Source organism: Rattus norvegicus, chromosome 10 (genome assembly GCF_021556685.1).
Source record: "Rattus norvegicus strain SHRSP/BbbUtx chromosome 10, alternate assembly SHRSP_T2T, whole genome shotgun sequence".
In the NCBI taxonomy this organism is placed as follows: Eukaryota; Metazoa; Chordata; class Mammalia; order Rodentia; family Muridae; genus Rattus; species Rattus norvegicus.
The window spans coordinates 49648739-49661673 of NC_141543.1; the positions used below are offsets into that span (position 1 = coordinate 49648739).

Sequence of the window (12935 nt, forward strand, 5' to 3'; positions counted from 1 at the left end):
TTTTAACATAAGACTGAACTTTACACATCCAGTCTGCTGAGTCTTGGGGCCATGTCCATGGGGGTGGAGGTGTTTACTCAGACAAGGTCTGGACCAATCTAAGATCTGAGGGACACACCTACCACTTGTTTCTGAGCTACCACCAGGTGGCCAGTTCTCCACACCCACTAGCCTATTACTTAACTATCCATTTTGGTCCCCAACAGAGATCACATTCTGTCACTAAGGGCCACACTACTCAGGGCTGCTCTTGCTGCTACCTGCATCTGTTTCTGCTTTCCCCTTCTTCCTTGGCACCCACAGGGATGCCCCACCCTGGGCATCCAGTCACCCCGGATATGAATGTGACCAGTCTGTCACCTTCCACCCTGGGTGCATCTGCCCAGCTGGCCAGCCTTCTGCAGGGCCCTTCCAGTGGACTAAGCCAGAGTCCCCTCACCATGAAGTCTCCTCTTATCCTTCTAGCTATCCATGGATCTTGCTTCCCAGATACAATTCCCACAGCTAACGTTGGATTTGGGGTGACACCCACCCTCTAATCCTGATTGTCTTAGTGACAGTTTGCTTATCTTGCTTTCAAAAGTATCAAAGACCCTGGAACCTGGTCAGGAAAGGGGGAAGCAGCTGTGTGGACAAAGACTAGGACGTATGGACACAGAGAGGCTGGAGCAAACCACTTTATTCAGCACTGAAAACCCAGCCCACCTGGGAGTCAAGCTGGAGCCGGTCACCACATCCAAGGCTGGGGCCTTCTGAGGACAGAACACTGTTCCCCAAACCTAAATCCATCTATGTGTTTGGCCCTGGCCTGTGTCTGTCCACTCTGCTGGGTTTTGTCTCTTGGACTAGTTATCTACACACAAGATGCTGCAGGCAACCACGCTACCGCTACGTCACAAGTTCTGTGAGATTCACCTACTGGAGAAAATGAGGTGAGCAAAAGCCAAAAATACAGCGAAGTGAAGCACCCGGTGGCCTGGAGATGCCACCCTGCTGCTCTTCTGCAGGGAAGAAGGTCCTGTCCATGAGAGGTGGGGAGAAGTAGGGAGCACTCTGGGGACGCCAGTGACACCCAAGGGGCACAAGCTGGGAGGAAAAGAGGCTGGGGAAGCAAGGCAGAAGATGGCTCCCAGGACCTGGCACAGTGAGACCCAAAGAGAGAGAAGAGGTCCTCTGGAGGGTGGAGAATACTTTGTTAATACTCGGTTCCCAGCCATACCCCAGGGCCTCCTACATCCCTATTCCCTGGCACTGACACAGACTGACTGTAACTGCTATGCCTCAGAGCCTTGCTGAGGAATGTCTAGTGAGCCAACCCGGCACAGGCACCAATAGGGAAGGCGCAAGGTTTGGTTCCTAGATACTAGAGTGAACGCCACATAAGCCAAGCCATGGCAAAACAAGAAGCAGGGGCTTCAGAGCTGCCAAGTGGTCTCAGGCAGGGTTGGCACACACTGGGAAAGGAATCCCAGGACAGGTCGGTCTCTATGTGGAACAGGAACAGGCCCGAGCACATTCATGCCCCAAAGAAAACAAAAAACACTGCTGAACAATGGAACTATGTGCATGGCCAAAGCAGGGCACCTCTGAGGCTTCATCCCAGGCCAGCGCGCTGTCGGTGTTGATGGAGATAGGGGTCTGTCCAGGATGAAGAGATGCCAGGCAGAGGCCTAAGGGATGTAGGTAGGGGTGCTGCAGGCCAGCTGTGGAAGGTGGTTCCTTTTGCCTCGAGCTCCAGGGGGCCAGCCTGCTGCGCCAGCGTCATCACTGCAGGGAAGGGAGAAACAGACAGAGGGGAAAGACGGGGAGACAGAGAAAGTGAAGGGAGATACACAAGTAAAGACAGTGAGACAGACTGCTGCTCTCCCGAGTACAACGCACTCGGAGCCAAGGTGACTTGACAGCCCATCTAAGCTGTGTCTCTGAGGCCGTATAGCCCCAAACAGCTGATTGGTCTGTGGAAAGGGGATGATACCTCCGTTACAGGTGGCTGCTGATGCCACGTTACAAACCCAGGTTCTGACTGCAGCCTGGTTCCTGTGTTGGCCCAACCCTTGGGGCATGAGGTGAAGATGGGAGAAGACAGAGGGATGCCCTGGCTACTCTGCCCAGAGCCTTCCCTCGGGCATCTCCTATCTTCGTCAGTCCTAAGTTCCTTCCTACCACTTTTCCCAACCACCTACTCATTCTCTGATACTCAGACCTGAGCCACAACAGGGGAAAGGTGGGCGGTGGCTCCGAGCTTGCTCACCTCGGAGTGTCTCTCCCACTGAGGCTCTGAGCTGACCAGAGAGGTGCTGAGGAGAGAGGTGCTCACCCTACCCCAGTGGTACCTGCAGAAGCATGCTAAGGCCCAGGTTACGGTGCTTCTTCTCCAGCTCTGACACCGCCTGCAGCAGCGACCGGAAGCGATCTGCCGGGTCAGCCAGCTCATCGTCATCAGAAGCACCCTCATCCTTCTCAGCCTCTTGCAGAAAGTGTTCCTCCTCCTCCACGAAGAAGGCCCGAAGCTTCTTATAGTCAGTCAGGGCCTTCTTTCTTCGGTCCATAACATGCCCCTGCAGGGTGAGTGGGGGAAGGGACAGCAGTTCACATTGCCCATCCCCAGTGCTAACGAAGGTGTCTAAAGAACACTGCTCTAAACACCCACCAACTCTCAAAATAAGTTGGCTGGGTCTTTTGAATTAAATTCACTTAAAAAAAAAATCACAGGTAAGAGAGAGATGCTGTCACCCTCACGGCGTCTCAGCTTGGTTCTACTGTGGTGATGTGTAGCTGACAGGGCTTTGAAGAGGTGGGGATGAAGGGACAGTGGTTCCATCACTCGTGTGTGGGTACACCCTCTGAAAGGATTGATGCTGGTCTCACAGGATACCAATTGGTTGCCAAGACAACAACAGCTAGCTGTTACAGAGAGCAGTCTTGGGTCCACTCACTTCCACAAGGGACACACTAGACACCAGTAGAAAGAGCCTTCTGATCTTTGATGTTTAGCCTCTAGAACTCATGACTTCCCTTCTTTATACAATGCTCCAGTCTTGGCTGTCTTGTTAGAGAAGCAGAACAAAGGCTAACTCCTACAAAGCAATTCCATCAAGGACAAACGTGAGGGGGAGAAGACGCCACACAGACCTTGTTAAAATGCTTCCTTTATGCTTCCCGAATCACTTTTTTACAACCTGCTAATTTCTGTCCAATATTCTCAGTGTATTTGTAAGATGTGACATTCTTTGGGTCATTTCCTTGTGAGGCCTCCTGTAACATTAGAACTTCTATTAAGATAACATTTGTCTCCCCTGCACTGTCCTTCATGACTGATTCCAGGAAAGGCATCCCCAAGATACTAAAGTGTACAGATGCTCAAAACCCTTCTACAAAACAGCACAGCACTAATACATAAGCTATCTGAATCCTTCCGGTGCCTCAGATCATCTCCAGTGACACAATTTACCTCACACGACATACATTACTTTGTGAAGAGCTGACTAGAAAGGAGTCTACGCATGAAGTACAACACACGACAACCACAGGCCTGCTGTCTATCTGTGGTGCTTGCTTTGCACATTCAGAGCCTCTCACAAGCTGGGCAAGCATCCCACCAACCGTTACATTCTCACTTCTGACTGAAGTCTGGTAAGTCCTCAGACATACAACCCACATATACAATGCTCAGCTAATGAGAAGACCCCACTCACAGCTTCCCAAAGCTGGTCTCTGGGACTAAAGTCCTGTCAGAACACCTCGCTACCTTAAACCAGCCATTCTTCCTACTATAACCTGTGGTAAACCTGAGAGCAAAACTCCATTCTGCCTCCCTCAGCTACAATTCCAGCAGCCTAACCTAGATAGCAGGACTAGAAAAGGACACTCCTAACCGCACTCAGATCTTCCTCTGATCCTGGACCTCACAACATGTTCCTGAGGGAAGAATGCTTTTGCTGAAAGGATATAAATGCCAGCCAGATGACTGCTGTCTGGCCAAGCTCCTCCCTCTGACTACAGGATCCCCGTCTTCGTATTAAAAACCTCTATCTGCTAGAATCTGTCCTTGGAATTACTGTGGGCTCCTACAAAACTAGGTGTCCTCGATGCCTTCCTATTTTTTAAGGGGTAGGGCAGGTGCCTTTAGCCTTAAGGTGAGGGCCATCTGAGAGCTTTGGGGTTTTTGTAGTCCACAAAAACACTTTGGTTTTATGTTAAAAAAAAGAATGGGGGGAGGGGAACTATAATCAACTTTAATATATAAAAGGAAAAGTTGCCAGAGTTTAAACTGTGTGTTTTTATCGACAAGTAACCTTAAAAAACCAACTGTAACATGTCGTCCTCGTGTTCAATGCCATGGATGGCAGCCGATGTAGGCCAGCTGCTGAGCATCAGCCTTGTTTGTTCCCTAACGCTCTGTGCTAAAACCTCTAGGCCATGGTGCTAATGTGTGAAGTGGTCGGCCTTTGGGACGTGGTTAGTCCCACCAAAGTAGACGTGGATCAGTGCCCTAGTAAAGGGGACCCTCAAAGAGCTCCTGCCCCACTCTCCATGTGCTAATACACCGAGAAAGGCCACGGGAAACTAGCCCTGACTTGGACTTTCGATGGCTTGCCTGTGGTTTTGTGTGACAGCCAGAAAACTGCATGTTCTGCTGGTAACAGCTGGGGCTGGTCAGAATCTAGAGTTCGAGAACACGTCCTGTGTAGAACAGGAAGCTGACCCTTACAAATCATCCTTATGAAAAGCACACAGAAAAGAGGCTCCCTACTGTCACTCTGTCCAGCCAGCCAGGCAAACCCCAGCAGCTCAGTTTGGTTGCCCTGCTAGTTCCCAATACCCAGGAGAGCCCACTTACCTTCCACACAGCAGCAGCGGATTCTGCCTGACCATGCAGGTCCCGGGCATCATTTAAGTCCTTCCTCATGATTTCCACAGAGCCCTTGTTCTCCTGGGAGAGAGAAGCTGGTTGGAGGCTGGGAAGGATTTGGACACCCAGAACAGCAGTCTGGCCACCGGAACTACTCGCCCGCTCTCTGCTGGAAAATGGCTGCTTTCTAAAAAGGTCTCCTGTGCTTCCCGCCTCATCAGAACTAGGTGTGCAGCAGACAATTCAGGATTGCCTATATGCTTCCAGGTTTTCAGGTAGGTCCCCTTTGGGGTCGGCTTGATTTAAGACAGTGGCTTTCCTGACTTCTCTGTGTCCTTCTTGGACTCTGTGGAGATTGCTGTCTTAGTAAGGAGACAACAAACTGTTCTCCAGAGGACCTACCCCAGTCTGGGGCCGAGATTAACACTGGCCTCCATCTCAAAAGTGTTCTTCACAACCTATTCCATAGACTCATGGTGCATCATTCCAGAACATAGGGCTAACAGCACCCTCAGACACACTAAGCTACTAGTTCCTCCTGTCCGACAGGGACCACTGCTTTTCTACCTCGCTACTCAGAAAGGCTTTGGGTTTTTTTTGAGTTATCATCCCTCTCTGGATCAGTGATGATACTCCAGATCCCTGCGACCCAGCTTCAAACACATTCTAATGGCTGGTTTCTGCCCAGTGGCAGGTACCACATGCAATGACCAAGAGAGCACAGCAGAGAAGGTTCCAGAATGAGGTGGACCGACAGCCCCTCAAAGGGCTGCAAATAGTAACTAGCAGATAGAAGCCCACTCTCAGGTCTCCACAAGCAAGTGGATGGGCGGGGCTTGCCCCGATGAGGTCACACCCAGGTTGGATGAAGAGGCCTTGAGGAATGGGATTGGGACTTGAGAGGAATCGAAAGATCAAAGTCTAATGGTTGTATAGAGATAAGGCACAGCTAGCCCACAGACCTGGGATGAAAAGGGGATAGAAAAGCATGCTCTAGAGATAATAGATCGAGGAAAACAGCAGGGTCCGGGAGACCGATAATAGAGATGGAGGAAGGGAGAATTCACGGACTCCAGGATTCAAGAGTCCTAGGCATGGCAGCGTCCCCGGGGAACGGAGGGTGCTGAGCACCCGAGGGATGCGGGAGAGGAGAAAGGGAAGAGGAGGTCAGCACACTGATCAAGAGACTGACTCCAGGTAGGGCACAAAGATTGACAGTGTGCGGGGCCGCCTCGCGCACCTTGCCACGCAGCGCCTTCCTCCAACGCGGTTCCCACTCAGGCGGCTCCGGACCGGCGGCCATGCGGCAAGCAGAGCACAGCGGATCTCCGTCGGCACGGCATAGCAGCTGCAACGCGGCCTCGCTAGCAGGGCCATCGCGCGCCGGCGCCGCGGCCGCCTCCTCGAGCGCCAAGAGGCGGCGGCTCAGTGGTGGGCGGCTGGGCTCTACCGCGCGCTGCCAGCAGTCATCGGCACACTCGGGGCATGGGAAGGGCCCGTCCTCCTCGGCCCAGAAGCGCACCACGCACGCCCGGCAGAAACGATGGCCGCAGTCAGCGCGCACCGGTTCGCGGGGCGCGCGCTGACACAAGGCGCAGATGGCCTCAGCGGGGCCCGCGGGGAGCGCCAGGGCTGCGGGCGGCGGCGCCGACGAAGACGCGGGCAGAGAGGGCGCAGAAGGGCCGAGGACCGGCCAGAGAGCAAGGCCGACGAGCCTCAGCCGACGACTCAGCCCCAGACTGCGCCAACGCCGGGCACGCGCGCGCGGCGGGGCGGGGTCCTGGCTGCCGTGCGCTCTGACGTCCAGGTCCTGGCAGTTGCGCGTTCTTCCATCCAGGTCCTGGCAGCTGTGCTCTCTCCATTCAGATCCTGGTAGTCGCTCGTGGCCCTGCCCAAGTCTGAGCTGCTGCGCTGTCTTCCACCCTGGTTCTGGTAGCTGCTCACCTCTTTGTCCTGATGGTGTCAGTCGTGGACTCCAAACCCAGATCCTCACAAGCATACTCTCTTGTGTTCTGTGAGATTACTCATACTGCAGAGTACTGTCCCAACATCATAGATAATTGCCCATCTCCCACAGATAATTTGGGAGGTGGTCTGTTAGGAAAGGCTTTTCTAGGGTGATTGACTTATTCTATACCTTTAGCCCTGAAGCTAGATAAAACAGAAGTAGACCGATGCCTATGTAGTTTAAGCAAGAGTATGACCAAATTAAAGAACATAGCGAGCGACACAGAATGAAGGAAGGAATGCTCAATGTGCACACAGAATAGCAGCACATTTTGCAGGAAAGCACGCTAAAGCATATTGTATTAATGTAGGTGTAGTCAGCTATGCACAATTTATGACTCTTCAAATTGAGATGGAAAATATACTGTGAATGTGATTGCAATGGTTTGAATATGCTTGGCCCAGGGATTGGTACTATTAGGAGGTGTGGTCTTGTTGGAGGAAGTGTGGCACTGTGGGGATGGGGCTTTGAGACCTTCCTCCCAACTGCCTCGGAAACAGTCTTATGGCTGCCTTGGATCAAAGATGTAGAACTCTCAGCTCCTTCTCCAGCACCATGTCTGTCTAGATGCTGTCATGCTTCCTGCCTTGATGATAATGGACTGAACCTCTGAACATGTAAGCCAGCCCCGATATAATATCTTTTATAAGAGCTACATTGCCCATAGTGTCTCTTCACAGTAATGAAACCCTAAGCCAGTGACGTTGCCACTTATATGTTCCAAACACTGTGACAGCGGCCACATCTACACTGAAGCTATGCAGCACTTTTCTGGTCATTATTTCCTAAACAACAGGACGAAGATTTGCAGAGTATTCACATCCTGGTAAGCATCATAAGTCATCTAGAAAAATTAAATAAAAGGATGCATGTAAATATTATGTTTTAGCTGGGTATAATGGTACATGTTTTTAATCACAGCATTCAGGAAATAGAGCTGGCAAATCTCTGTGAGTTCCAGGCCAGCCAGAGCTATATAGCAAGACCCTGTCTCCAAAGAATGTGTGGGTTTGTGTGTCTCTGTGTGTGTGTGTGAAAGAGAGAATGTGTGTGTGTGTGTGTGTGCGTGTGTGTGTGTGTGTATGAGAATGTGTATGTGTGTATGTGTGAGAGAGAGAATGTTTATGTGTCTGTGTGATGTGGTGTGTGTATGAGAAACATTTTATCTGAGGGATTTGAGTGTTCTTAAATTGTAGTATCCTTGGGGGTTTAGAGCCAACCTCTTCAACAGATATGACATGTGTGCATATATTAATTAACTTAAATTAATTAAATTAAAAATCAGTTGTAATTAGTCACTTTCACACTCATCTAACTGACCGTGGCCATATCCAACATGGTTCTGAAATTGTTACTGAGGTCTAGTGCTCAAACCCAGGGCTTTATACACCCTCGACAATGACCGTACTTACAATCCCAGCAATTGGGAGGTGGAGGCAGGGAAACTGAGTCCTAGGCCAGTTTGAACTACATGGCCTACCTTGATGTAAAAAAAAAAAAAAAAAAAAAAAACCAAACCAAACAAAAATAACAGCAAAAGCATAGTGGGGATGGGAAGCAGACATACGTTGTGTCCCGGAAGCTGGCTCAGCACATGGGCATCCCAAACACTGCCTAAGTATCATGACCAAGGTGTACCTGAAAGTGCACTCTTCTAATGCCATGTTACATGGGAAGAAATACACGAACGGCTAAGCTTTAGGATTAATTGCCCTTACCAGAATTCCACTCTGGGGATCAAATGAAGGGCCTCGTATATACTGGGGAAAACCTTCCACCTCTGGGATACATCCGAGCCTATGAACTGCCTCTAATATTTGATTCTAAAGATAAACATTTTAAAAAAAAACATTTTATCTGTTTGACTTAAAAAATTCAGCAATTCCCTTGAGAATTCCACACCCACTTGACGGTGTGTGCTCTAACTGAGCCTCTCTCTTCTTTTTAAATTGTTTAAATTTTAAAACGTTTCTTTTTATGTTATGCGTATGAGCATTTGCCTGCAGGCATGCATACATACCGTATGAGTGCACAGTACCCAGGGGCCACTCGAAGGTGTCAGAATTGGACTTATAGACAGTTGTGGGTCACCATATGACAGCTGGGAACTGACCTAGGTCCTCTGTGGCAAAGTCAGGTGCTCTTACCACTGAGCCATCTGTTCAGCATCCTCTCTCCTCTTTACAGCCTGTGCTTAAATGTATACTACAGCCTTTTCTTTAAAAAAATATTTCATTTATGTTTATGTGTATGTGTGGTACCTGTGGAGACCAGAAGAGGGACATCAGATACCATGGAGCCTGAGTTATTGGATGTTGTGAACCACTCAACATGGGCACTGGAAATCCAGCACTAGTCTTCTGAAAGAGCAACTTAGGTACTGAGCCATCCCTACAGCCCCCAAACTGTGTAATAAAATATAGAGTCTGCTTCAAAGAAAATTGCATCAAGCCAGTTACCTAATAACTATTACCTTTTAAATATTTAAGATGTGGAAATAAATATTCAGATGTTCAAAATTCATGAAATTATTTAAGATCCTAAAAATCAAAAAGCCAGGCTGTAATGATGCTCCTCACCTTTGACCCTAGCACTTGGGAGGCAGAGCCAGGAGCTCTCTGAGAGTTTCAGGCCAGCCTGGTCTACAGGGTGAGTTCCAGGTCAGTCAGGGCTACAGAGAAACTCTGTCCTGAAAACCAAACCAATCCAAACAAATGAACAAAAATCCAAAAGTTCAACTATACCTATGGTGTTTACAAATATAAATCGCCAGCAGCAACAGTAACAATGTGAAGCGTTTGCATTGTTCTGTATCTCTCTGAAACAGTTCCCTCAAGCTGACCAAAGCACTCTGGGGTTTTGTTTGTAAGGGCCTGCACAGACGAACAACAGGAGACTAGAAATGAGTCAGTTATAGGACTCTGAAATAAATGAGCAGTTGACCATCAAGTGGATAGATAGAGAGCCCTCATTTTAATGATGAACGGGACAATGAAGTGCAGGGAGAAAGTCTCGCCTGGGTGAGAGACGGGATCCAAGTGTGTAGACAATACAGAAGCAGATGGATGACAGGGACCTATCCATGTACCTTACAATTAGAACAAAAGTATCTGGTCTGATACAATGTTCTATATTTGTGATGGCAAAAACCCAAGTAACAACCAAAAGGGAGATTTCCTGAAGAATAGTATTTGGAAAGGGCAGCTCATCAGGAAGGGAACACAAGCCGTTGTAAACAGGGGGGCTGAGGCAAGCACGTTTGAAAGGCAGGAGAGGAGCATCACATGAAATACCCCCAAACAGGACTCTGTGGCCACGAGAGAGTTGTGGGCAATCCCCCTGTAGTACTCTCTGTATGTGGTGGCAGCACCCTTTGAGCCTTTTGAGCTACTCTTCATTGGGCGCACTGCTTTAGAATTACATGGTTTGGGTTAGAGCTGGACAAAACATTGTGTGGCTTCCTGGGAAGATGTGAGGGCATGTCTGTTTGTCCAGATAGGGCACTGCTATGTCAAAGAAATAATTCCACCAAGCGCAATATGTTTATTGGAATTACTGACAGGACACGGGAAAAGGTAACTTATCGACCGTAAGTGAATTAAGAGTTATATTCTTAAAAAGTCCCACGTCACCAGGGTGATAACTCAGGGAGGCTTCATCCCCACGGTTCCCACCTCCAGCCAGCCTTCTACTCTATATACTCCAGTTGGAACCCCCAAGACCATTGCAGCACAGATGCAGATGCCCCCTCGTACTATGAGTGACTATTAGCATCCCTACTACCTTTATTATAAACCCAGATGTCATTTAGTCTTCAGGTCTCTGCTCCGTAATGGCCGATGATCTTGTCAGGCCCAGAGGAAGTCACTTCGCTACAACGAAGAGAGGCTCCATTTTTGTTTCTGACAGCTTTCACAGTGTCATTGATTGGTCTCCTGCTCTGTTGCTATCACCATACCTGAATTTAAATGTGTGTGTGTGTGTGTGTGTGTGTGTGTGTGTGTGTGTGTGTGTGTATGTATGTATGTGTATATATATAATTATGATTAGGAAATACATGTGTATACATATATATGTATGTGTATATATGTAATTATGATTAAGGTGTGTGTGTATGTGTATATATAATTATGATTAGGAAATACGTGTGTATACATATATATGTATGTGTATATATGTAATTATGATTAAGGTGTGTGTGTGTGTGTGTGTGTGTGTGTGTGTGTGTTCTTTAAGAAAAGGAACAAGGGTTGGGGATTTAGCTCAGTGGTAGAGTGCTTGCCTAGCAAGCGCAAGGACCTGGGTTCGGTCCCCAGCTCCGAAAAAAAGAAAAAAGAAGAAGAAAAAAAAGAAAAGGAACAAAGCCCAAGTGAGAAGCAGCAAAGTCTCTTGTCTGCAGGATTAGGACAAAGAACACTTGGTGCCCTGTGCACAGCAGGGCCCTACCAGGTGGAGAGAAGCCGGTCGAGCAGCTGTACCTGGGGCTGCAAGGAGACTACCAGAAAGATGGAGACTCCAGGGCAGGCAGGGCCTTATCAGGTGTTTTCTGCAGCTGTGACCGAATACCACAGACTGCAGTTTACACATATGGAGAAGCTCCTAATGCTACTAAATTCAAAGCTGAGGGCTGCATCTGGCTGTGGGGATTCTGCAGAGCACTCCGAGCATCCTGCAGCGAGACTGACCCAGCAGTAGCTGGTTATAGCAAAAAAGACTCCAGTGGTAACCCATAAATCCATGCTTCCAAAAGTGGCTTAATCCAGGTCTGAGATGATTCCAGTGTGTCGCTCTCAGCCTCAGAGCTGCTCCGGCACTTCCCAGGGCTGTCTCTCATCCCACCGCCTGGCAGAGGCCTTCAGTTTTGTTCCCTGGTGAGGAATTAGTTGTATTTCCTGAGCATTCGTACCTTCGTATTCTCTCTTGTTCATAGACACCACAGTGATTTCCTCAGATATGTGTGCTCTGTGGAGTGGGGAAAGAAGACCCGGGGCAGGGCAGGCTCTGGTAAGGCCTGAGATGTGATCTCATCGTGCTTAAGGCTGCAGTCATTCCTGACTGTCTCCCTTCCCACCATCCCCAGCCTTCCTCCCTCTAGAGCCACTGGGACCCCTCTGCTCCTCCTCCCATCCCCCCATCCCCACCCCACCCCCACAAACACTATGTCTCTTGAAAAGGTACATGCTCTCACAAGTTCTGAGACTGCTCAAAAGCCACTGGATCACTTTCAGCAGTTCCTAAGACATTTTATTACTGTTCTTAGGGGGAGAAGCATGAATTACCTAAGGGCTAGAGGAGGAAGTGATCACTTGCACGGAAGAAAATGTCACCAGAGTCTGTGGGGCTGGAGAAGCGAGGCTGGTGCACAGAGACACCAAACTGGCTGCATGCGGTTTGCAGGGCTAGGGATGTAGCCGTGCTTTCCCGGGCTGCTGCATCCATTGTGACAATTGACCTTAACTGCTCATTGCCTTTTATAACATTTGCTGATGTAAAAGAGAAATGGTCACACAGTCCAGAGGAAGAGGCCAGCTCCCCTCCTCACATCCCTATTCCTCGCTGCTGTCAGCTAAAGCCCTTGGATGCACAGTCAGAGAAAACAGCATTCTTAACTGAGGGACTTTCCAGCAGCCCAGAATCACACCACACCATAGATGTCCCCGGAAGAAAGGCTTCAGTGTAGTGGTGAGCAGGCCTTTGTCCAAAGGATGCCAGCTGGGAACTGCAGAGGACGGAGGACCAGGAAATCTTGTTCCTACTTTTAGGAGAGGAGAGGACTCAAGCTCACCACCAATGCCTGCCTCTCACTCCTGCAGCTCCAAAGTCAAAGGCTCAGCCATGCAGCGAAGCCGGTAACATGCCCTCTGCATCCTGCAACCCCTTTCTCCCCCAGGGTGCCAAGTGTTACTGCTCCTCCAACTATCAGCCTCTTTCAGGGACCCCCCTCCCAAATGTACATCTCATCTATTGACCATGACAGTGTGTGACCTATAATTAATTGTGGAAATTTATAAAGAGTCCAGCCTCGTGGTTGGGTGAGATCTTGCTCATAGTAGAAAAAAATGTATGCAGAGCAGA

General features: G+C 49.2%; 1 protein-coding gene across 1 annotated transcript; it reads right to left on the reverse strand.

Moving 5' to 3' along the window:
• Positions 1-661: 661 nt before the first annotated feature.
• Positions 662-6595, reverse strand: Rnf187 (ring finger protein 187). The gene is given in 4 exon segments (NM_001164264.2): positions 662-1767; positions 2334-2558; positions 4841-4933; positions 6093-6595. Coding segments are annotated over 4 exon segments (711 nt in total). The 5' UTR covers positions 6483-6595; the 3' UTR covers positions 662-1764.
• Positions 6596-12935: the final 6340 nt, after the last annotated feature.